This window comes from Haemaphysalis longicornis, unplaced genomic scaffold (assembly GCF_048455015.1).
Source record: "Haemaphysalis longicornis isolate Haplotype H1 unplaced genomic scaffold, Haemaphysalis longicornis Haplotype H1 scaffold_7, whole genome shotgun sequence".
In the NCBI taxonomy this organism is placed as follows: Eukaryota; Metazoa; Arthropoda; class Arachnida; order Ixodida; family Ixodidae; genus Haemaphysalis; species Haemaphysalis longicornis.
The window spans coordinates 174,028,620-174,054,706 of NW_027526422.1; the positions used below are offsets into that span (position 1 = coordinate 174,028,620).

The window sequence follows — 26,087 nt, forward strand, 5'->3', positions numbered from 1 at the left end:
GGGAACGTAGGGTACAGCCGTCGTTTTTTGCTTTCCAATGGGCGTTGCCTCGATTTCGTCATTGCCACTTTTTTACCGTTCCTTGAGCAATGTTTCGGCTGCAGAAGCTAACAAATGTTTGGAGTACCCGGCCTGAGATAAGCGCGCGTGTTTGTCTCCAAAGGTCTGGTTCATTAAATGGGGACATGATTTAATTAAGGCATTCCTGAAGCATAATTTTACGATAGCCCTTTTCACAAGCTTTTAAATCGCAGAGTTGTACGGGAGGAGTGGCTTATTTGCTCATGTTGCGTAAAATCAGTAGATAGGGTATCGTTAAATGAGTGACATAAATCTATAAACCAGATGTACCCATCGCTAGGACGTTCATGTTTTAATTCAAACGGTGCGAGGAAGTGTTTTACATTTGTTAGTACAGTAAAAGTCTCCGTCTCAAACATGTCACACTTGCCGTTAAGAACAATTAAAAATCGACCACAAACCTAAACATCTCAACGACCGACGTCCCTTCAATAGAAGCGGAGACGACCTTGTCGAGTTTTGAAAAATAAAGATTTCTAAGAACGGGGACGATACAGGAACCATTGCAGATGCCTGATTTCTGAAGGTGCGATTTATCTTTCCACAGGATAAAGATTGATCTAAGGTACAAACTGGAAAGCTCTAAAACATTACTGCAACTTGCTCCGGCAGTGTTTTGGAAGGCAATAACGCCATATTCGTCAATAGCACTTTTTACACAAGTTAACAGATCTGTATGAGGTGTTGAGTAATACATGTACTTTATGTCATTAAGCCTATTGCCTTGTTTTTGCAATAAAAATCGAACATGTTACCTGGAGATGACCCTTACATTGTTAAAAATTCTGAAGAAGTCATCAAATTTTGACGTCACACTTGAACGAGGGACTGAATGCGTTTTTCATTGGCATAAAGGACATGTATTATTCATTACCTCATACAGACCTGTTAATTTGTGTAGAAAGTAATATTGATGACTATGGCATTATTGCCTTTGTTACGAATCAGCCCGCCCTTACAAAAATGATTGTTGAGTTTCATAAGAAATTTTGTTGAATTCACTCAACAAACATTGTTGAGTATCCAAAGAATTTCTGTTGAGATTGTGTTGAGGATTTGTTGAGTTTTTCAGGAAAAGTGGCCACCGTGGTTTCATTGATTTTCCGTTGAATTTCTTACGTCGAATTCCCATTGAGTTTCTGTTGCCTTTCCGTTGAGTCTCCACTGAATTTCGTATTGATATTTTGTCGAGGTTTTTATGAGTGCCCAATGTGTTTCTGTTGATATTTTGTTGAGATTTTTACGAGTGCCGCATGCGTTTCTGTTGATATTTTGTTGAGATTTTTACGAGTGCCCCATGCGTTTCTGTTGATATGTTGTTGAGTTTTACACGAATGCTCAATGTGTTTCTGCTGCGATTTCTTTCAAAGGTTTTTGCGATCATTGTAGGTTGAACAAGAATCTGCATTTTATCGCACCACCAATACACGAGTTTATGGTGTGGCAGTAGTGCATGTCATGTGACTAAAAATTCTGCCTCATGCAGACATGCAAAAAGAAAAACAAGGTGTTCAGCGTGCACTTTTTACTTTATTTCCCGATTCAAAAGCGATGATAGGTTATTTTTTATGTAACCGGCGCTCACACCTGGAAACTTCTGGCCCGTGTAGCCTGCAAGAGATAGAATGAATTTATGATTTACTATAAAAAATGAAAACGTGTTCAGCAAGTTCTCAGAATTAGTAATAAAAGTGTGCAAAAATAGACACTTTCCCAAAAAGCATAAAAGGGATGCACTGATCTCACTGTGCACATGAAGAAAAACGGGTGATTAGCTACAAGTTGACAAAGATGACAGCTTTGTTCTTGGCACTCTAAATGCAAATCATGTGCACTCACCGACCACAGCCTTCACCCGCACGGGGTCCAACCCTGGCGTTGTAGGAGTGTCGCCCTGGGCTTTGCCTTTCCCTCCAAAGAGAGTTTTCCCCTTGAGCTCCTCCGGAGTGAAGACATGGCGCAAAAGAGCCCTGGCAAATTTGCCAGGGCCACTCGCACACGCATGCACCAGCTGATCCAGGTACCCCTTCTCAATTAGCACACCGCCCCCAATGTCAACCTGCGAGCAGAAAATAAAACCGAAACAGTTGAACCAACATGAACTCCAGGATCGAGACAATGAAGAGTTTGAGTACCCATGAACAATTTCTCAGAATATTACGGTAATTCATTTACAGATTTTGGCATTGATCCACTAAAAATTCTTTTCGAATAGATTTAATTTAAATGTATATTTTTAGTTTTTATGGGTGAACATGCATACCTCAACATGCTTTCGGCTTGTTTAAACAAGCGTCTCAAGAATTCATTAAAGTGTTTGCCAAGTGCCCACTGCAGTACACCGTGGGTGTATTGCTTTGTGGTAGAAAGGCCAAAAAAACCATTTGGGCGCTGTTAGGTCAATCTGGATGAAAGGTTATGTGGCTAAAATAGTCAGATGGCTGTAATGCACACAAAGTAGGCAGTACGATGCCTCGCCCTGACTCATGCAACTATCCATAAAAAACTGACCTTTTTTTAGCACCCGATTCAGCAAAATAAAATGAGCAGACTGTTATTGATTTTTTAAATTATTTAAATTGAAAAGAGTGAACCCTAGTTACAACTAGGCCAATTTGCTCCTTCATTTTTTCATTGGCTAGCAGTGCACGAGGGTCATACGCGAAATGTGGTTTGCGGCGTGGTGCTAGCAGGAACTTTTTGTGTGGCTGGTGTTCTTTCTGCAGGATTGTGGGTTTGCGAATGCCTTGTCGTAAGGGATACCCAGCATTGTTTTTGGTTCGAAATTCCACACTGCGCTGTTCACGCCTCCTACAACCACAGACACGAAGCAGGCTGCACGATGAATGCTAGCACAGCGTGACAATTGGACAGGTGCGGACAGCGGCTCAGATAAGGTAATTTTGCACTGTCTGTGTCATCTCCGCGCGCTGATTGCCTTATTTTTTTTTCATTGCTTCAAATGACTGTGGCTCGAATAAGGAAAATTTATGCACTTAAAGCTGCAACGATATTTCATGTGGTGGTGGCGTGTGATAAGAGGCACTGTTTTTACTGTGCCCCCCCAGGCATGCTGCGCACTTCTTGAGGAGTACGAGAGTTTGAGAGGTGCTCTAGTGACAGTGTTCTGGTATGTTGAGCGCATGACCATCCTCCGCCTGAGCTTCCAATGCTGAGCGATTATGCACAGGATCTGGGTGGAAACGACTGCGAGGTAAGAGTGCAATAAAATTACATACAGTGGCGGTGACAGAGATTCTACTTGGGGGACAAAGATTTTCAAGTGTTTTCTTTTCAATGTAGATGAAGCATAAATTATAATTGATTGATTCTCGGGTTTAATGCACCAACGCTACACAGACTGTGAGGTGAGCCATAGTAGAGGGCTCCGTATTAATTTTGACAACCTGCGCATCTTTACATGCGCCGAAATCTCTACCACATGGGCATATTTTATAGCAGACATGATAGACAACAATTTCCATTCTGCACTGGGCGCCACCAATTCTTTCGGACTGCAGGGCGAGCAGACGACGCTGAGTCCCACGCTGTTGCTCCGTGCCATGCGTGAATATCAGACGCACCGAACGGCATCGAAAATCGGTGTCATTTATTTGGCATTTCAGCAGCAACAAGTTTAGCAGTGCCTAAGGAGAACGTTTAATTCTTCCAAGAGGTGTCCCGTTCGCCCATCAATTCTGTTCCTAACCCACTAAGGTGGCGGGCCAGTCCACACCACTTTGTCCTGACAGGCATTGCCTGTGAGGCCACGTTTCGTCCTGCCAGCAGGACGCCTGACCTTTTTATCCTCAATTGATGTTTATTTTCGGAATTCTGGGAAAATTGCCATCATTGCCTTTTACTTGGCGATGTTCAGAAGCTACTTGTCCGGGCAGGCGTGATTACGTCGTTACTGGCTGCACCAACAATCAGCGTAAGCACAAAGTGCTCATGCAAGAACCGTGCGAAGTGCACCATGACAAAACAAGTGTCTGCATGTGCGGAGTCTATTGGCTGCACAAATTTCCTGCGTCGCTTGAGTGTCACCGTAAATGGGTCGTTGCGCTAAATCGCAGACTTAGAGCCTGGCAAATTTGCCAGAATGAGCCCGGTGGTACGCTGCTTTTGGAAGCGCCGTTTAATCACCCTCATGCTCAATCCTTATCGCACGTTTCTGTTCTTTGGAGGTATGTTTGGTCCGTTTCATCGACGGGAAGCCATCGAAAATCAATCAGACACTTATGCTGCAGCTTGGGTACGCGAAAAATTCTCAAGTAACCCTTGTGAAAACCGTGCTGATATTCGAATGTGATATTATAAATAATTAGCAACTTGAGAGTGGATGAAATGTTCCCTGCGTATGGTGCTTGTTAGGAAAATTTAATGGTGAAGTACCGTCCCTGATTTAAAGACTGGTGCTACCTCGGCTATCCTCCAATCACTGAGAATAGTGCCTGTCATGAGATACTGCGAAAAAAGTGCCGAATAAATCTACAGACTGCGGTATGTACTTTTCGGTATAGTGTGATTAATAACAGTATGATCTGAAGTAGATAATATTGTAAGCTTAAAATGGAAAGTAGCTCCACACCAGTCTGTATTGCAAATTCAAAACCATATCGAAAATCCTAAATGTTTGCTTGGCTTGATTACATACGGATACTTGCTTCAAAGTCAGTTCAATTTCTATTCTTGCACTTTAGCCATTGGCCCCAGATTCGCTTCAATATCCCTGCTAAGCAATGACACACTCAAAATGCACAACACTGCTTCATGAAACTTTCAAATAACCAGGGGCTAGAGCACTGCTAACAGGTATACATTATGACAGGTTCCAACATGAAATAACTAACCTGAAAGTACATAATCAGTGGGTGCACTGATGTGGCAGCGGTGCCTGGACCGATGCGTTGAGCAAATGCGCTGGCTTCTGAACGGGTGGTCCAAGCGGCCAGATGATGGATGAAGGATTGACTATTCCTGGCGGCAAAGCGTACCCAGCACCAAGGAAAGGCCAGGCAGTACTTGGGTACAGCAGGTGCAGTGTCAGTTGGCCACGGAGGGCCCTGGCAAAGCCTTTGAAACTGGACTGAAAGCCAGCCCGCCAACCCGGACAGCCAGCAGCAGCACCTGAAAGTGCATAATCTGTGAGTGTGGTGGCACTTGATGAAATACAAGAAAAGCACACACAAACCACGAATGCTTACATTAAGCAGATTATTAATCGTTAATGAGTAACCTCCAAGGCCCTAATAAGAACATTCCCGCAACACCCAAACTGAAATTTAGGTCAGAGTAATGTATTTATTAGGCACGCAGGTTCTGTGAGTGGGGTATGCCTGATATATGCAAAGCTCACTGCTATGCTAATTTGCATGGAACGCTTGCTAGCAGCCCATATGCATCCCTAGCTTTCAATCGGAACTGGTGTGTACTAGTTGAGGCTCCTCCATTTCAATGCCTAGCTTGCCTTTGCAAGTTCGATTCTCCAATATAAATAGAGTTGAGTGGGCAGGCGCCCCTGCGAGACCACGCGCGCGCATTTCACCTTCAATTTCCACGTATGTGAATGTGAGCTTCACGAGTACGGCACGCATACCACGACGCATATCGCGGCCCGAAGACCACGAGACGGGTCGCGACGGCGGCAGCCGGTCTCGCGAGCGTAATAGCTGCGAAGCGCACTGCACGGAATTAACAGTCGCCGCAAAGGCACTGTTTGAGAGACACATAACAAACAAATGCCCCGGTGTTTAAGAGCCTTGCATGATGTCAAATAATTAGCTGCCGCGTTCTACAGCGCGAGCATCGCAACAAAGGTCTAGCTTCAGCGTAAATTGATGCTGACGGCTGCGGAAACGGTAGACTGGTAAATCCAAGGCGCCAAACAAGTATGCTATATCGCATAGGCTCTGAGAGCAAATGAGATGGGGGTCTACCGAATAACTGACCCATAAGCACCAGAACTCGTTCCGAACAAGAACAGAAAAACAAAAAAATGCGTACTCACCCCAGCAGAAACGACGTTTCCCGCCTAAAATCCTTCTTCACGCTCGTCTTGCCCTTCAAGGACACCGACACTTTGTTCGGACGCAATGTCATCCACCTTTGACGCGCGATGATCGTTGAGGCGATGATCGTCACCCTATAAAGCTTTTATAACTATGATTTAAGCTTGAAATAGATAAAACTGAACAAATCGCCCCAGCTACCACTCCGCACAAAACCAACTCCATAAACAAACACACAAAAAGGGAGTGATAGTTGCCAGACTGCAATACCAGCATTTCTGTGTTTGACGAAAATTGTGTTATTGGTAATTAACTTCCTGCTTTTAAAGTATTAACAGTGTTTATAACTTGAATTTGAGGTTTTTAAACGCAAAAGCGAATAACAGTAAACTAACTGACATATATACTTAAATTGTAAAGGTTTTAAAGTTAGTTTTGGTTTTGTTTTCACGGCGGGTTTCTCTACAGAGGAGGTGCGAGAAAACGAACTACTTTGGGTTTAGGAAGAGGGTGGCAAACGTCGGTGTGATTGAAAGCAAGGAACAGGCGCTTACTATGGTTTTAAAAAAGAAGAGGTAATAAAACCTTCACAAAGAAAAAGAAAAAAAACATCCGACGAGGATTCGAACTACGGACGCTACGGACCCTCAAAACAGTAATCGATGACGTAACCACTCGGCCATACACGGGGGACTTCAGCCAATGTCTAAAATGATTGTATAACTACGTAAGCCGGCAATGAAAATTGTCGTTTGTGTCTAGTCAATGCTGCATTTTTGGAATTCTGGCAGTTCTAACGCTTGTTTCTCACGCACCGATCTTGCAGACGAGGTCACATTGTTAGTACTCCGAGCGATTGAGCCGGAGCTCCCTTATTTGACTCAAGCAAAGCTATCGCAGGTCACCCGCGATCTTTTCTTCGCAAGCCACGGTAGCCACGAAGGAAATGGCATGCGCCGTTGGAATTGTGGCCGTTGTGGCGTTGGTAATGCTTGTTTGTCACGCACCGATCTTGCAGACAAGCAACAGCGCGCTAAAACTACAAGCGATGTCACTCCTGGCATGTCAGGCGCATACAGCAGCGAAAACCTCTGAGTTTGTAACAAGTTGGGGATAATGCAAGGCAATATTAAAGAGACCGAAGCATGTGGTGGCGGCGACGTAATAAGTGCAGCAAACAGGTACTGTGGGCGGCAGCGACGAGCGAAAAAGATGTAACATGGGCCGCCCCCGCCGGCCTGCGCAGAAATGGAAACACGCAATCGAAAAAAACTGTCCGGCCGATTCAGTTTGTTGTTGACGAAGAGCAACCGAGGCTTCAGCAACAAACGATTGTGCTTGCCGTGGTATGAGTCAAAGCATATCTTGACATCGTTGTCGTTATGCTATCGTCCGTCTAGAAGGGAAAAATCAGAACGCAAACGTTTTCGTCTAGCGTCTATACCAGATATAGACGCTGCTGTTTAATGATATCTGGAGACAAATTTTTAGCTAATGGTGAAGCAGCGGATATTTTGTAGTATGGACAAGTGAATTTTATGGGTTAACTGAATGGCTGAAATTGAAATATGCACTCTAGAAACATTGATAAAACAACAGTATAAACAAGAATTTGAATTTTGTTCGATCACACTGAAAGTGCAAGTTATCAGAGTTTGTACTGTACTTTACCTTGTGCTGTATCTTGTACTTTGTATGCTTCCAATGCTGACAAGGCAGAACATATATTGTCTGCGAGATGTCACACAAAGCATCAGACATGACGCGCTGATTTGTGCGATATGTGACATGTTGTAAGAATACCTTGAAGACATGTTGTAGAACGTCTAGGACTCATCGTTGAAATCTTTATATCATGAACATGTTGTTGATCTTCGACATGTTGTTTGACTCTTTACGATATCAGACCTTTATAATCTTGCAGTATATCGACATCTAGTAGAAGTCCTTATCATTAAAGACATGTCGTTATACTTATTCGACAAGTCGTTGAAATCTTTGCGATATTGGACCTTCATGATGTTGAGGACAACGAAATGTCGTTGAATTCATAAGGTGTCGACAACATGCCGTAAAAGTTATGTGATTTTCGTTGAAATCTTTGTGATATTGAAGACATCTCGAAATCGTTATGATATCATGCATGTCGTATGGATATGTTGCCATATGTACAAGAAAGCGCTGAGAGTTGCATTGTGAAAGCTGGCTAGCTGTACAAAATGCAACTTCCTTGAAAAATGCAACTTATTTAATACACTCACACTGCACAAAAATATGCTAAGATGCTGCCTAATTAGGCTCATACATCCAGGACAGTGGGTATTAAAGTTTTAGTGCACGTGGCTGTCCATGTCGAAGAAGCATGCAGATAGTATTTGGCATCAGTTGCTGATGACTTGCCCACAAATAATCACCATGAGTCACTGAAAATACAACAAAAAGTCAACAAGAACTCCACAATAGAAAAATCATTGTGCGGACCACAACGAAAATTCCGTTGTGTTCTCAATGTGTAAACTCAATGAACATTGAGTTTCACAAATAATCACCATGAGTCACTGAAAATACAACAAAAAGTCAACAAGAACTCCACAATAAAAAAATCATTGTGCGGACCACAACGAAAATTCCGTTGTGTTCTCAATGTGTAAACTCAATGAACATTGAGTTTCACAAATAATCACCATGAGTCACTGAAAATGCAACAAAAAGTCAACAAGAACTCCACAATAGAAAAATCATTGTGCGGACCACAACGAAAATTCCGTTGTGTTCTCAATGTGTAAACTCAATGAACATTGAGTTTCTGTTGATTTTCCGTTGAATCAATGAGAACTCAATGAAACGTCAACAGAAATTCAGAACCCATTTTTGTAAGGGCGCCGCAGTGCTTTGTGCAGCACTCTGCTGTGTGCCGAAGCCTCCACTACGTGCAGCTTTCAAGCAGGTCACCCTGTTGTTGACTCACGCTTACAGCAGACGTATCAAAACACGACGCTACGTGTCTAGATCGCTGGCGCCTCTCTACCGGCATGATTCAAACTTCGGATTCCGGCCGACGCAACAAGCAGAGACTTGCACGAAGGACGCGGAAGCGGCTGCGGAGACCTCCTCTCTGCCCTCTTTGGGACTCAGCGTGCCCCGCTACTTCCGACCGCTCGCGAACTCTGGAAAGAGTGTTGTGTGTGTCTGTGCCGTTCGTGTCGTGTACGCAATCTAGAGGGAACGCTTGTTGGACCCTTCGTGCTTTGGGTGTAAATAAGACCTCCCAAGTGCTGTAGTTCATTCCTGTTTGAGCAGTGAATCAATGCTGTCACTGTGCTCTAGGCCTGTACTGTAACCTCGCCTGTCGGGGCATTGCTCTTGTCTGGCTTTGGCCCATGTCTCGCCATGAAGTAAATAAGTTAAGTTTGTCTTCAGCGTCTCGTCTTCTTCGAGGCAACAACATTGGCAGGGTGCTCGCTTCACCACGCTACCACACGCTTGTCAGAGGCGACGGAGCTTGGCTCGGGTACGCCTTCCAGTATGCAGCAACGCGTTGCCATCGGTGCGCTGACAACGTCCCAACACCTTCCAAAGCACTGCCGGAGCAACTAGCAGTAATTTTTTAAAGCTTTCAAGTTTGCACCCTAAATCAACCTTTATCATGTTGAACGATCAAGCGCACCTTCAGATGTGGGTTATCTGCGTTGGTTCCTGTATCGCCCCCGTTCTTAGTATTCTTTATCCTTCAAAAGTCGACAAGGTCGTCTAAACTTCTCTTGAAGGGACGTCGGTTGTTAAGATCTTTAGGTTTTTCGACGATTTTTAATTGTTCTAAATGCAAGTGTGAAATGCTTGAGACGGAGGCTTTTATTGCACTAGAAAAAGTAAAGCAGTGCCTCCCACCGCTTGAATTAACACCTAAACGTCCTGACGATGGGTCAATCTGGTTTTTAGATTTGTGTCTTTTATTTAACGATAACCATGACTGCTGGTGCTACGCACCACGAGCAAATAAGCCACTCCTCTCGTACCACTCTCCGCATTCAAAGCTTGAGAAAAAGGGGATCGTAAATGTAGGCTTCAGGAATGCCTTAAACAAATCACGTCCCCATTTAATAAACCAGAGCTTTGGCGATCAAGACGAGCGCTTATCTCAGCCCGGGTACTCCAAACATTTGTTAGTTTTGGTAGCTGATACATTGCTCAAAGAACAGGAGAAAAGTAGCAATGACGAGATCGATGCAACGTCCATTGAAAATAAAAAAAATAAACGGCTATACCCTATGTTCACAAACGTTCCCACAATTTGCAAAAAATAGCCGAGCTGTCGAAGATAAGGGTCCTTTTTTCGGCTCCCATTAAGTTGTGTAACATATGCAGATTGACAGACCCTAGCCTTAGTGCTAAACCGCTGTGCACAAAAAGCAGAAAAAACGCTTCGTAACTTGCGGTGAAGGCATTGTTTACAGCCTTCCGTTGGAATGTGGGAAAAGGTACGTAGCCCAAACAGGGTGGTGCCTCAACGATCGTCTCCGTGAGAACAGCAATATTGTAAACAACACCTGGGGATGGCTTGCGTCACACTGCAAGCAGCATGGTTGCAAGCCCCTTTTTGAAAAGTGCGCAGTTGTTACCAAGCACAAGAATCAGCTCACGCGAGAGATAATGGAAGCTCACATGATTGTAACAGCGACACCATGAGTGTGTTAGTACTGCATCTGTCGCGTTATCAAAGAAGAGAGTGATTTCTGGAGTAGAGTGTGGCGTGATGAAAGTGTTCTATGACGTGGGCCGCTGTTCATGTATATATACGTGGAATCGTCTGCTAGTAAAACTATTGGAAGTAGCGCCTTGTGTGTGTTGACTCAATTGTCCGGTTGTCCCAGCACTTCAATTCTTTGTCAGCGTTCTGTGCTTATGTTACTTGTGAACTGATTGTTTGTGGACCGTACGTAAGAAGGAAGAGCGGCAATTATCGTCATTAAGTTGGACCACCCGACCTGGCGATACCGTCCCATGTCGCGACGAATGCGCATCTGGGTCAAAAGAAAGCTGATAAATCGGCTTGTTGCAGCGGATATTATTTTATTTAGCTTCTGCAACTACTTTGCGCTAGTTTATTTAGTATGAAGTCATTGAAACGCAGCGCAAGGGAATTAAATAAGTACAACCAACTTCCTCTAAGCCTTGTAATTGAAAACACATGCAGCGCTACGAGGGTCTTCTTTTGTATTACCTAGAGGCGTCGGACAAGGGTGTGTGCTCTGTATGTCGGCAAAACTGCAGCGCAGGACCGCTATACGACCAAACAACTTGACCGCTCTCTACACTTCTGTTAGATGCGGCGCATCTCTTGCTCAGAGGCATGTCCCTCCTGCGTCGTCGTCGGTGGCGGCGGCGGCGTCCGTCCGCAGCCCTCCTCCGTTCGCCTCTCCAACAACTGCGTGCAGCACTCTCACTCCAGCGCACTAGCATAACGAAAGCTGGCGCGCTTGGCTGGCGCGCGCTTCGCTGCGTTAACAGCTGCTGCGGTGCGCATGTGCGTGCATGCGCGACTCTCCTCCGCGGTCTCCTCCCCTTCAAGCGCTGTGAATATAAAGCGGGTATCGCGCTGGGTGGTGGCGGCTAAAACACGTGTACTTTCTCATGTCGCGTATGCATGTGCATGAAAATGTAAAATTGCCTCCATCGTCCCGTGTATGAGAACCTCCGTATGTGATGGAAGGCATCCTACGCGTTCACAATACGTTTCACGCGATGTAGAGAATCAACCCAATGGAAACGCGAATTGAACCCCCAGATGCGCCACATCACACCAGGGTTCCCTCGCGGGGAGATGGAGGCAATTTTTTTACCTACCACTCTCTGTGCATCAATCCTGGCGCCGCACAGTACGTGGGATGGTGGTTAAACAATGTGAATACGTCGCGCGGCATTTTACTTTAGCTACAATACCTATAGCGGGAATCACAACCGCAGCGCAAACGACGATCGGGGCGCTCTTTTGATTTGCATTCTCGGTATGGGTATTCAGGTTTTGGTCGCTTCATTGCGCTCGGCATAACAGTGTGGCGTCATTAGTTAGTTTGAATTGTAACAGGGTGCAGTCCCTATTGTGTGCGGGCCGCTACGACGTTACCGTTACGTGAGTTTTAGTAGAATGTTTCCTGACGTTTCCGTGGCGATATGGTCATACTTTGCGGTATCTAATGAATGTTTTGCGAAGCGGGTTGCCGATTAGCCAAGCTGCTTGAACTGTACCTAAAGCTCTTACGAGCACCCAAATCCGTACGAACAAACGCCTTGGTGCCACTATGGAATGAACAACGTGTGTAACGTGATACCAATATCATTTTTCTTAAGTACGTACCATAGTTGAAGTATCTAAGACCACTGCCCTTAATCAAAAGACCCGCTTTGACGCACACATTTTATTCAACTTCAAAAGAATGAAGGAATGGTTTCGAACAAACACATCGCCAAGGCATGCGATTTGAGGCCGCAGCAAAACATTAAAGAGCGATCGATTGCCTGTTGTTTGTCCTTAATGGTAGAACCATACCTCAGCAAAACTGGGTGCATTCACTCACACTCACTTCGACAGATATATTAGGTGGGGAGTACCTTAGGACCGCACAATGTCTGCCCGCGTCCGTGTGCATAGCATATAAAATCGCAAAAAAGTCAGCAAGGCACCGCAGGATTCAAGCCTGTGTTTGGTAGACCAGACCGAGTTAGTGTCAGTCGTCGTTCCAAATAGGCTACAACCGTGAGTTAGTACCCGAGAGTCAAACGGCTTACTCCCTCACCTGTAACGGTGCGGAGTACGTTAGGGCCTCCCTTTGTCCGTCCGCGTCCATCCGCGCGCACACCACCATCAAGAGAAAACTATGCTAAATTCGATTTGAACCGTGAGTTGCAGTTTTATTTAGCGAACAATGAAGGTGCAACTCACGGCTCAAACCGAATGACGGTCGGGGCGCCAATCGGATGTCACTCGGGGCGCAACTTGGATGTCATATCAAGTTCCCGTACTCCGCACCCTCGCCATCATCCACGGAGTGGAGATGCTGCCATTTTTTTCCTTACGCACTAACCTACACTCACGCTCACTAGCTGCACTAAATACTCGCACCCGCTTGCCCTCACGCTCACCGCTCGTCATGGCAACTCACACCCATTCGCGCTCACGCTCACCGCTCGCCATCACCACTCGCACTCACTCGCGCTCAGCACTCGTCGTCTCCCCTTGTACGCGAGTGTGTGCAGCACACCCTCCATTAGTCGTGACACCGAACAGCATTCATGCATTACGGCGTCAGAAGGCCATCCAAATCATACTCCTAAATCAACACCCCACCAGAGAAATAATTGTGTGATGCCCCATAGCAGGAGCTCAGTGACGACATATTTGATAAGCTATAAGCAATCCCGCATTTAACAACCATCACAGTCAGAGGCTCCTGCGACGAATAGCCATCAGAGAGTACAAACGCATTAGTGGCACTCACCATGGCAAGCCCCGCAAATGGAGCGAGTACTGCGAGTGCACTCGCGAGTGGGGAGTTGGTCTCGCTACTAGTGGCGCTCGCACTCGCGAGTGGTGGCGGGGCTCACTGCGCATGGGGCTCGCACTAACTCACACTCACACTCGCCAGTTCAAAGCGATAGCTAGGCTCACTCACCAATCACTCATGAGTGAGGGGGGGGTGTGAGTGCACTTGTGAGTGAGCCTGCCGAGCTATGTGTAGCACTTGCTTGTTGCGATTTATGGCGGCGAACAAGGCACGTATCTGCGGCGCAAGATGAGAAGGTTTTAAGAAAAATCGCAGACTTCCTACCTCGCGCGGGTTTGATCGTCGATAATGATAATTTCAAAATCGTAAGCACCGTTCATTCTCAGGAGCACTCGGTCACATCTCACCGCGAAGCGAGCGCGAACAAAACACAGACACAGCTTCGGCCGCCGGCCTCGGTGCCAAACTTCGTTCGGCAGACAGTGCTACGAGAGGGGGAAAAATACTGACTTTATCAGACGCAAATTACTGTCCGCACTCGAGCGGAAAAGTGGACCGTCGACGCGCGTCTTGCCGCCATAATGTCAACAAGGATATAGCAGGCATGTGACTACGCCGCACCTGCAATAACCATCGCTACCGCTAGTCGTGGTGGTGCAGGGGGCGAAGCGGCGGTGACTGTATTTGAGGGGGTGGATTGCGGTTGCGACAGACGTGCGCTGTATGGGAGTATGGCAAGTCGTTGACGCACTCGTAAGGGAGATGGTGGAGGCCCGAATTTTTTTCGACACTCCTTGCTTGCCGTTGGGTGTTTCAAGCCCCACAATTTGCATTTTGGAACACATTGCTGATTGTTGCTCGGATCGCGTTCGTGACAGTGGGTTCAGATGCGCACGTCATGGTTTCGGCTTACGTCAGGGTGGTGACCATGTAGCCATGGAGCCATGTTGCTAGCCAGCACCCAACCCCACCAACACACTTTCCCCCCTTACCCCTCTTATGCAGCCTTACCTCGGCAGCCAAGCCATGATCATCGCACTTCGAGAATAAAATGCCCAGCTCACGCAACTGTTCACAGCCCAGGCAGAACGCACCGACAACCTTGAAACGCGTTTAGAAGAACTACTCAGCAAAACCGCATCCACCCCCCGAACTACCCCTCCACCAGCCGCCCCTTCTTCTGCCAACCATACGCCACCCCCAAACCCCTTCACGTCGCCGGAAATCGCTCGCCTTGAAAGCCTCGTCCGTGATATCAGCCAAGCCCTCTCGGAATGCATACCTGCCCTTGAAAGCCAGTCAGATCTCCCCGCCTCACCAGGGCCGAAACACCGCATCCCGCGGAAGCACCAAGCACCATCAGCCAGCTCCATAGCAATGCACGAATCTGACGATGAGCACTTCTCCCCATAACACCCACCGGAGTAAGTGTCACGCTCCGTGGCCCCTTTCTCTCTGGCAATAAAACTGCAGATCATATCGCAACAAGCAGCATGTGCTGAATCAAAATGTTGTACCCAACCCTCCCACCCTCATTGCGCTTCAAGAAACGGACACAGAAAACCCCGGCCTGCAACGATACTCCACATTTGTCTCCGGCTCTGCCTGTCGAACGGCCATGTTTGTGCAATCGCACCAGCCTGCCCAAACTCACACCCTTCCAAATGATTTAAACTATGTCTTCATGGAACTCCTCCCGGGCACTCGCCAGCTTAAAAACTCTTTTGTTCTGAACATCTACAGTCCTCCCCCTCAACTGCACCCCACATTACTGCCACTCATTCGCATTGTGCGGCAACGCACAAAAGATCATGCACTGGTAATTGTACTAGATTATAATGCCCACCACACCATATGGGGTTAGCCCAAAGACAGCAAGAAGGGCACGCAGGTTTACGAAACCATACGGCAAACCAACCTGCACCTATGCAATGCTCCCGCACAATCACCCGTATTGGCAACAGCGCATCTCGTGACTCTTCCCCGGACTTGACTATGACATAATGTTACAGGCCCAACTTGGACGCGCCTCCGAGACACATAAGGAGTCTTCAGCACATCATCAGCCTGCAGCTGCTCACACAAAAGCTACAAAAGCTCGTCTGGTTGCTGCAGGCTAATGGATGGGACACAATTTCGTCATGACAACCCTGCCCAATCTATTCATGACATCGAAGAATGGTCCGCTGCCATCCTGGACACAGCATGGAAGTGCACAAAGGAACTCCCGCTGACTCCTGACACCCCGGGGGTAGATGCTAACCTCGATCATCTTTCGGCTGCCCGCCGTGGTCTAATCAAGTGATAGAACTATCGAAGGACCACTCCGAGACTCCGCATTGGGATTGCTAAGTTGACCAAGGAGGCTGCGAATTATTCCCAGCAACTTGCCACCAAAAATGGCTCAATTTTGTACAAAGCTCCAAAGAACGCTACGTGTACTAGAAACTTGGCATCTACTCAGATCCCTAATGGGCAACAACGAAACAAAACAGCAGTGGCCCAACATCTGCGCCGCCTCATACGAAACTATCCCGGCAAGGAACAAGAACTTCTAGAGGAGCTAAAGAAACCATGGGCACGACCAGACGGGGACACGTCCCTGCCCAAGCTCCTTACACAGGCCCCCAAACGCTGACCTAGATGCCCCCTTCACCCCTCCCAAAATAGGGGCAGTCGTGCGGAACCTCACTCGCAATACCACACCGTGTAAAGGCCGTATCCAGAACAAATACTTGCGCAATCTCGATACAGCCGCCGTTTAAGCTTTATTAGAATAAATCAACAAACAAGGAATGCGGGTACTCTATTACAACTCTGGCAGCATGCGGATATTACTCTTACCCCAAACCCTGAGAAACCATTGACTCCAAGAAACCTTCGCTCCATCCCACTGACATCGTGCGCTGGGAAAGTGTACGAACATTTAGTCCATAACCGCTTGGTAGTACATATCGAGGATAATGATCTGTTTCCAATGAACATGGTTGGCTTTGCACCCCATCTGTCCACGCAAGATATTTTAATACAACTTAAGTCGAACATTATTGATCGCCCCCCGTCATCCCACAAGCGCTGCATAGTCACTCTGGACCTCAAGGTTGCTTTCGATAACGTTTCACACACGGCAATACTTGCAGGACTCGCATCTCTCGGATGTGGAGAGCGCATGTATGACTACGTCAGGGCCTTCTTAACGGACCGTGCTGCGACAATTGGTATTGGATATCTTCGATCGTCCGCTTTCATGATTCAAGCGAAATGTAGTCCGCAAGGCTCAGTCATCTCTCTACTGTTATTCAATATCGCCATGAAGCACCTCCCACCGAAAATGCAGTCAATTCCTCACATTAAACATGCGCTACATGCGGATGACCTTACCGTTTGGACGCCTACTGGCTCCAGTGGAGAAGAGCAAGACGCCTTGCAGCAAGCGATTACCGCTAGCGTTCACCACCTCCAGACACGAGGCCTCCAGTGCGCACCCGAAAAATAGGCTTTGCTGACGTTCCACTCCCAGCCTTCTCACACATCTGTTCGAGGTATACCTGAACCTCAACTGGCCTTTGCAGGGCAGCCAATCCCCAACAACTGCGGGTGTTGGGTCTCACAACACCAAAAACGGCTCTGGACTGCACACAATTTCCCCTCTACATAAAACGCTGTCGCAACTGATGCATCTTCTGCAACGCAGTTCCCACCGCCGTCGAGGCCTCAAAGAGCACGATAACCTACAGATAGTGCAAGCTTTGCTTATTAGGCGCATTACATACGGAACCCCATACCTCGCTCTCAAAACAACAGAAAAGGCTCGACTCAACATCATGATTTGGCAAGCGTACAAAACTGCGCTTGGCCTCCCCACTGAAACTGCGACCCAAAAACTACTTGCTTTGGGAGTCCACAACACGTGGGAAGACATGCAAGAAGCGCATTATTCAGCTCAATTATGGCGCCTGCAATTGACTCCCACACGTCGACAATTCCTTAAAGCATTACGACACCGCCCGATACCCCCGAGGAAACAACAAAAATGCATATCTCTATCCCTGCGAGATTGCATTCGAGTGGCCCCAATCCCTCAAAATATGCACGCCAACTACCACATTGGCCACCGGGCTTCTCGGGCTGGAGCCCTTACTGCGTGATACAGGAACGACGCCAGCGCCCTGTACACCGATGCTACCCCCTACCCTCGCGCTCCGGCCACGTAGCCTATGTAGTTACCCATACTAGCTATTGCATCAATGCCGCTACTACTGCCGAAACCTCAATCGATGTCGCTGAAGAAATAGCCATTGCCCTGGCCGCCAATTCCCGCCCTGAACCAGTTACTATCCTCACCGATTCGCAGACAGCTTGCCGAAACTACCAGATTGGTCGCATTTCATTATCAGCCCTACTCATCCGCCAAATCTGCTCGACAACCCCTGATGTCTGCATCGTTTGGGCTCCTGGACACGCAGCCATCCCCAGCAATGAAGCGGCTCATGCCGCCACTCGGGATTTGATACACCGAGCCATTGCCGACGGTAGCCAACGTCCACCTCCTCAAGATCAACCCCACCCACTTAGCGGCTACACAGAGATTCTCCCCCATTACAAGAAAACTCGCCCCAGCCTCCAACCACCACACTGGCTCCTCTCCAGAGAAGAACCTAGAACTTGGCGGCGTCTCCAGACAAATACCTACCCACATCCCACCCGCCTCCACCTCATCTTCCCCACCTAACAATCTTCCCTCGGCGCTTACTGTCCCCGGCCTGGCACCCTCTACCACATCATATGGGAGAGCCAACGAACTCCAGACTTTCCCCCGCTTCCCAACCCCACCTTCGAGCAGTGGAGGGCTTCCCTGGACAGCCCAGACCCGGATATCTAGCTTACGTTGGTGACCCGAGCACGGACGGCCAGTCGAAGTTAAGGCATCCCGGACTAGGGATGCCTTCCACGGGGCTAGGCCCACACATAAGCCTCTGCCGGATAAAAAAAAAATTATTGTCTCTTTCTCGCTACCGCTACTGGAGCCGCGATTTTCCAGCTGGGGATTTTCCGTGCGGCTAAATTCATACCGGTACATTTATAAGTACTTATGACTTAGGGAAGCTAATGCGCAAAAAAAAAAATTGTGTTAATTGAGAGCTTGTGTGCGCGGCTCTCGTTCTGTTTTTGTTCGTCACATGACTCTTGGCACATACGCCCAGTCACCGTTTACGTTATCTCTTCTGGGCGACGGATAGCTTCACTTTTTGATTATTTACGCGATTATTAGATGCGACGCGTCTCTTGCTCTGGGGCATGTCCCTCCGGCGTCTGCGTCGGCGGCGTCCGCACGCCACCTGCGGATGCGCGACTCTCCTCTGCTCTTCTCTCCGACAGCTGTGCACAACACTCTCACTCCGTCTCATTATCATAAACAACAGCTGCGTGCGCGCGCTTCCCTCGCTTCGCTCCGCTGCCGTCGCGCAAGTGCGCGCATGCGCGACTCTCCTCGGCTGTCTCCTCTCCTTCAGGCGCTTTAAATATAAAGCGGGTAGCGTGCTGCGGCGGTTCAGTCAGCACTCGCTCTCGTTCGACTTCGCGTCACAACACGTTTCACACGATTTAGAAAATCAACCCAACGGAAACACCAATTCAACCCTCCGATGCATCGCATCACACCAGGGTTCCCTCGCGGGAAGATGGGCGTAATTTTTTCAAGGCACTGCCCGAAAGAGTCGTACATTTGTTTTCTGTGGATGCTAATCTACCTATTTAAACCTATTTAGGTTTTGACTTCTGTGTCCCCTTAAGCGGTCCCCTGAGAGTTTCTTATAGAGACGATAGTCTTTCTGGACCCTCCAACATAGAAATGTTGGTCTTTCCGTCTGTCTTTGCGTCACTCGATCCAGCTGTGCAGCCGGAGAAGCCATTAAACAAGAAGTGTACATACACACAACCATTTGTAAAGATAATAGATCTGGTGGGAATGTTCATGCTTGTCAAAATTGTCGAGCAAACACAAAACATTCACATATTGGAGGCTAGACATATATAGGTTGTGAATATCGCCATGTTTATGAAAAATTACGTGGATACTTGATTTTGGCTAATAAAAATAAAATATTACAACGTCAGTAGCGAAAAACCTCGCTGTACAAAAAGCCGCCATCTGGCAGTGGCACTGCGAGAGCATTCTTGCTTGTTTCTCCGAGACAGTGTTAGGTGGCGCCACTGTTTTCGAAAGAAATATCTCCGCCTGTACGTTGCATGGTTCATGTCTCTTGTCTCCATTACGCGGCGTCGAATTTTATTGTGTGCGGAGTGCGCATAGCTTTGGAAAGGACGGCGCAACATACGCGATTTTTCATCCTTTAGCGACCATGGTAGTGCTGATGAATTGCAAACTCCGGACGCGAAGACATGCCTACGAAATTCACGGAAAACACCGAGGACACGACATTGCGGCGGAGGAGTGCCGGCATGAGACGCCCGTCATTTCAAGCGTGTCCGAGAAACGTCGTGCCGAGAGGCTAGCGAAAGACCGTCAGGCGAGGCCCATCCACAGGCAGCACGACGCACACCTGCCGTGAATCGTCCGTTTCCGAACCATTCGGCGAGAATGCGGAAAAAGGAAATTTCCTTTCAGAAACCGCAATTGCACTCATCCCAGGATGGAAATAGCTCGGGACGAGTATCACGGGTGCGAGGTCGAGAGACGGGGACTGATGCAGCTGGGGCGGATTAAGACGTCTTCAGACGACATTGACAGCGAAGCAAGCAGATACGCGGCCAAGTTTTTATTACGGAAATGATGCTATTACTGACGACCAGACCAGTGAGGAAGAGGGCAGCATGGTTGTTCCTATCGATACTAATTTTTAATGAGCACCTTCGTGTCCGGATTCCATTTAGCACCAGGTTATTCTAGTATAGGGTATACGTTCTACTATACGTTCTAGCACGAGGCGCCTGAAAAAGAGTGTGTTTTCTCTTAGTGTTAGCTAGGGTGTAGCGCGAAGCATTGAAAAGAGAGTGTCCTGCTGTTTTAGCACCCTGGCTACATAAAATGGCGACGACGAGGACAGGAGAGGTCGGCAGCCCGAGGCCCTACGGGGCTTCGCTTATAAAAACACAGAGACGCCAAACGGATAAGTTAGCAGTCTCAACTTACCTAAGCGTTAACAGAACACTCGCAATTCATATTTCTGAGTTATCGTCAAACATAAAGGCACTAATGACTACAAAACAAAAAAGGCGACTCATTTCTTTCACACAGATGATAAAAGGAGCATACCCTAAAAAAGCTCTTCTCAACTATCATTTTTGTGAAATATTTACAATACGTAATGCGTGCACATTTTTCACATCATCACGAGCGTATACATGTTGTTATGAACGTGTCTTGATTATGTTTTGTTACGAGAGCTTCACAGTGCCCGGCTTCCTTATCATTTTCGAATGGAGCCCTCTTGCTCTTCTTGTGGTGTGCCATGCCGAGCACTCTTGTTTCACAGGGAGATTATTTTGCCCTGTCGTCGCTAGACTAGACTGTTATTTTGTAGTCGCTGTTTTCGGTGTAATTCAGTTGATCCGGTGAGAATAGTGCTGAGAGGTAAATACTCGCAATGCAAACGCTGCGGTATTTGATTCCCGTACGCTCAACCGTGCATGCCACTTTGTTGAGTGCCTCTAAACATTTGTGTCTTGTTAACATCTCTGCACAGCACAAGTTCGCTTCAATAAACTTTAATCCTTGAAACAACCCTTCGTCCTCCTGCACTAGGAGACATGTGGTCAGCGTGTGGGGTGCATGTATCATAAGCTCCCGGCAAGCCACCAAGCAAGTCAAATCCGTGCCATCCACTGAAGGAAGATAGTTTGATCAAGATAGTTTGGTGAAAGTGGATACTGCGATGATAACCAGTTATGTCAGTTCGTCCCCCATGGTGCTTAGAAACCGCGGGAACCACCGTCGTTGCACGGGTGCCCTGGAGATTCAGAAGAACTTGAAAACCAACTTGAGCGCCTTCGGGTGTTCAACCATGGGAATTACGAAAAAATACTTGGGAAAGCGTTGCCCAACACGATACCTTTAGGACAATGCCTGTATTTGCTTTGAGACCCACTAGAGCCTCCTATTTATGGCTAACATTCAGTATTTATAGCGACGGAGAGTGGCACACCGCGGAACACGAATCCTTATACAAAACCTGCGACAAACTGTCGCGAAATGTTGGAAGGGGAAAGTAAGAAGCCTCGAATGGTAGCCGTCACAGGCCTGGTCAGGCTGCCGCCCATGGGCTGTCAGTCAGCCTGCCAGGCAGAGAGCTACTGTTCCTTGCTGGACACCTGGGTAACACCGTGTGGACACTGTACTAGAATACGCTGCATTTATACCATGACGCATGATATTGTCAAAACTCTTCTCTTCAAGTGATCGGGCCCCGAAGAGGGCCACGAATGTAGCAGTTTCCGAGCCCATTTCAAATGCTGTCTTTACCAATCTGGACGAACTATCACGCCTCCTAATATTGCAGTCAGCTAATGAATCAACCCGCATTACCAACAAATTAGTGTTGTTAGAGGAAAAATTCATTGAAATGCAAGCGATAAAAGATGAACTAAGCTCTCTAGGCATGCTGATCGAAGAAAAGAATGCATAAAGAACGCTCTTCTCAAGCAATATAAAACCTTCTAACTAAACCACTGTTCCCGAAATAGCTGGCCAGATGTCATCACAGGAGGGGAACTGGTCAACAAATAAAACAATCGGACCTGCTTAAAGGCTTGTGAGAACAGGGGTAACCATCATCCGAGGGATATCAATAAGATGCAAGGGAAATGAAATTACTAAACACCCCATATTAACCTTTGATTGTTGCACACTGCTAATGTCTATAAATGCAGGGCTAAATAACCGTTCGAACAGAGCGTAAATACCCAACCCGTCTCGTTGTCATAACTGTCAGAAGTTTTGGCACGGCCGCATGAAATGCCGAGGGAAAAAAAATTACGCCCATCTTCCCGCGAGGGAACCCTGGTGTGATGCGACGCATCGGGGGGATCAATTGGTGTTTCCGTTGGGTTGATACTCTAAATCGCGTGAAACGTGTTGTGAACGCGTATGATGCATTACCATCCCATGCGGGTTCTCCTATACGCGGGACGATGGGCGTAATTGTTGTGTCACACCACCCACTGAAGGGACCGTCGCTTCCATCACGTCTTCATCGGAAGAATCAAGTCAAGCACGAAGTAGTCAAGCAAGGTCACGTCAAGTTCGAGAGCGAGCGCTTGACTGAATCGCCGCAGCGCGATACCCGCTTTATATTCACAGCGCTTGAAGGAGAGGAGACAATGGAGGAGAGTCGCGCATGCGTGCACTTTCACGTGCCAGAGCAGTTGTTAATGCAGCGTTACGCAGCGAAGCGCTCCTAAACAAGGGCGCCAGCTGTGGTATGCTAATAGGCCGGAGTGAGAGGCTTGCACACAGCTGTGGGAGAAAAGAACGAAGGAGGGATGCGGACGGACGGCGCGACGACGACGCAGGAGGGACATGCCTCAGAGAAAGAGATGCGTCGCATCTAAAAAACTTGCGCCAAGTGCTAGGCATGACCCCTCGACAGGTGCCTGCAAAAGCAGGCAACCTAAAAACAGAAACTGTCACAGACCCCGCCCAGCATACTCTCGATTGATTGTAGGGTTTAACGCGCCGACGCAACGCTGGCTACGAGGCGCGCCGCAGTTGAGGGCTGCGGATTAATTTTGACCACCTGGGGATCTTTAACGTACGCCCAAATCTTGTACACACGGCTGTTTTTCGTTTTGTGCTTCCATCAGAAAAGCGACCGCCGCGGCCAGGAATTGAACCCGCGACCTCGTGCTAAGCAGCGCAACGCCTTACCAACTGAGCCACCGCGGTGGGTCGCCCAACGTAGTCTCGCTGTTTCAAAAAATTTAAGACTGATAAGGAAATCATTACCTTACACACCGTAAACGGTACGCAACGGTTCAGGAAGCTACGCAGACACGGCCCGCGGGGGTCACGGAGCGCCTGGTTTCTCGAGCCACCCAGGTCAATGTAACTGAGTTGTCCCAGCCCGCCTCTGGAGGCGCTGCCTTTAGCAGCCCAGTCACCTGTCATATCAACGCCGATTGTAGAACCTGCACCTGAGCAGAATAACGTTGGGATTGGTGTTTCCGTCGCAATTACCCGCAGTCCTGACAGCGAAACTCAGGTGACAGTGGATGTAGACGCCGGATGCCGCTCGTCCACCGCTACGTCAACCACATTAGAACAATTTGCTCTGCCTGCACTAGGGGTGCACCCATACAAAAATGTCTTATGGGCGTCTATTGAAAAATGTATAATGAGCTATGGCCGCCTATGGGTCTCTATGGTCATGCATAAGAAGGCATAAATTAGGCTATAGCCACCTATTGAAGTTTTTTATAGATCCTGCACTAAAGAGTGTAAACCACAGAATTCTTTTTAGACCAATATAGAACATCCTAATGTGTTTAGTCTATAGAGTCACAGCTATTCAGGTTACTGTAGCCAGCGAAAGAAATATGTATGGCTTTAGTTCTATAGACCAGCCGCGCCAAAGCTCTTTTGGCTGGCTATAGACTATTGTTTAGCTTGAAGTCTACAGACTTGAAACCATTCAGCTGTCTTTTGCCAGCTATTAGAAAAAATATGTCCTCAAGCTAAAGAGAGACAGCCACAAAAGCTCTTTTGGCTGGCTATGGGCTGTTGGTTATCTCTAAGTCTAAAGACTCAAAACCATTCAGCTGTCTTTTGCCAGCTATTGAAAAGAGTTCGTCCTAAAGCTATAGGGAGAAAGCCATAAAAGCTCATTCGGCTGGCTATAGGACGTTGTTTCGCTCTAAGTCTACAGACTGGAAACCATTCAGCTGTCTTTTGCCAGCTATTGAAAATGGTTCGTCCTAAAGCTATAGATAGAAAGCCATAAAAGCTCAATTAGATAGCTATGGGCCGTTGTTTAGCTGTAAGTCTACAAACTTGGAACCATGCAGCTATCTTCTGCCAGCTATTGGAGAGAATTTGCTTTAAAGCTAAACAGAGGCAGCCATAAAAGCTTCAGCGGCTGGGTACAGTACAATATTTAACTGTAAACCTTTAGATGTGTGATAATTAGCAACATTTTGCCGGCATTAAGAAAGCGTTTCGCGCAGAACTTACAAGCCTGCATCCATAAAGGCTTCTTTAGCTAACTGCATAGTAACATAAGGCTCCAAGTTTCCAGCCGCTAATCGAAAACATTTAGCCTATAAAGGTATAATTTGGAGCAACCATAAAATTTTATTCTGCTGGTTTCAACATGAATTATGACGCGAAATTTATATACTCATGATTTACCTAGCTACATCTACAACACAGATTGTATAAAGATGATGAGGTTGATCGGCCGGGGTTAGGAACGTATTTGTTCAATAAGGTTACGTGCTTATTATACCAATAATACGGGAAAAGTACAATAAAGGAAGCTACTGATTAATGCTCAAATTCAGGTTGCAACTTTGTATACTGCGCGTCGGCAAAGCTTGCAAATGAACGTTCCCCGAATGACGTATAATTTCGGAGAATTATTCCTCTGCGGCCCTTCGCTGCTGCGGTCAAGTGAAAAAGCGGGCTTCTCTGAAAACGGCCCTCACAGCGTCGAAGCAGATTGGAAATAACTTTCGCGGCCCACGGTACGCTCTCTCAGAAATATGGTGGAAGCTGCGAACAACCGCATTCTTTCTCCCGCGGAGCCCACTTTCAGATTAGTCTTTGAGAAAGGGAGAGAGCGACCCACGCCCGACCGAAGGAGGCGCGGTGAGGAAATTCTGGGAAGCGATGAAAGGGTAGAGGGGACACCCCTGCTTCCTGTTTTATTTTCTGTTGTTTGTTTGGCATACTGGTTTTGGCGATGGGTACCGAAGGGCACGGCCGTGCGGCCCGCGCTGTGTCAGTATTCCTGCGCGCAGCAATGCTAGTGACAGACAATTTTCCCTGAGTACTGAGAACAGATACAACTTTTTTGGGTGAAGACAAGAAAACGTTAAGCGATCTTGTATCTACCAAAAAAATAATTACCAGCGATTAAGTTAGAAAAAGATAGAAAGATGGGCACGTATCTCCGTACTGTTTGCTATCGCGATGTACCTGCTTATACCTGGATGTACTCAGTCAGCCACGTTTCGTATCCTTGCTCATGTGCGCGGGCATGCCACGTGTTGCCTGGTGCTGGGAATTTCGACTCCACGGCAATGTGCTCGTGTAGATGGTGGGACGCCAAGCAAATGTGTCGCTTTTCGGTGTCGTAAATTTCGGTGTTTACGGTGACAGTGTTACGATTATTTCACCATCAACTTCAAGTCATGCGAAAATGGATGCCTGCGATACCATGACAGGAATTTCATCGTACGCAAAACTCCAGGATGAGTGATCTTACGAACTGAAGAGTCTCTACAGTGCGAGAAATGAAGGTCTTTTTTTGGTGTT

At 47.3% G+C, this 26,087-nt stretch overlaps 1 protein-coding gene across 1 annotated transcript; it reads right to left on the reverse strand.

Moving 5' to 3' along the window:
• Positions 1–1,591: 1,591 nt before the first annotated feature.
• Positions 1,592–6,350, reverse strand: LOC144147236 (uncharacterized). Its single transcript, XM_077679314.1, has 4 exons — positions 6,092–6,350; positions 4,935–5,211; positions 1,921–2,140; positions 1,592–1,692 (listed from the first exon to the last, which is right to left on the reverse strand). The coding sequence occupies exons 1-4, from the start codon at positions 6,181–6,183 to the stop codon at positions 1,607–1,609; spliced, it is 675 nt and encodes a 224-aa protein (XP_077535440.1). The 5' UTR covers positions 6,184–6,350; the 3' UTR covers positions 1,592–1,606.
• Between the last annotated feature and the right edge of the window lie 19,737 nt (positions 6,351–26,087).

What these genes read in the sequence shown, in the direction of transcription:
- LOC144147236 (XM_077679314.1), bottom strand. Translation starts at nt 6,183, where the DNA reads ATGACATTGCGTCCGAACAAAGTGTCGGTGTCCTTGAAGGGCAAGACG. An exon ending in GAAACGTCGTTTCTGCTGGG is followed by an intron (nt 5,212 to 6,091) that starts GTGAGTACGCAT and finishes ATGCACTTTCAG; the next exon opens with GTGCTGCTGCTGGCTGTCCG. An exon ending in CACTGATTATGTACTTTCAG is followed by an intron (nt 2,141 to 4,934) that starts GTTAGTTATTTC and finishes TTCTGCTCGCAG; the next exon opens with GTTGACATTGGGGGCGGTGT.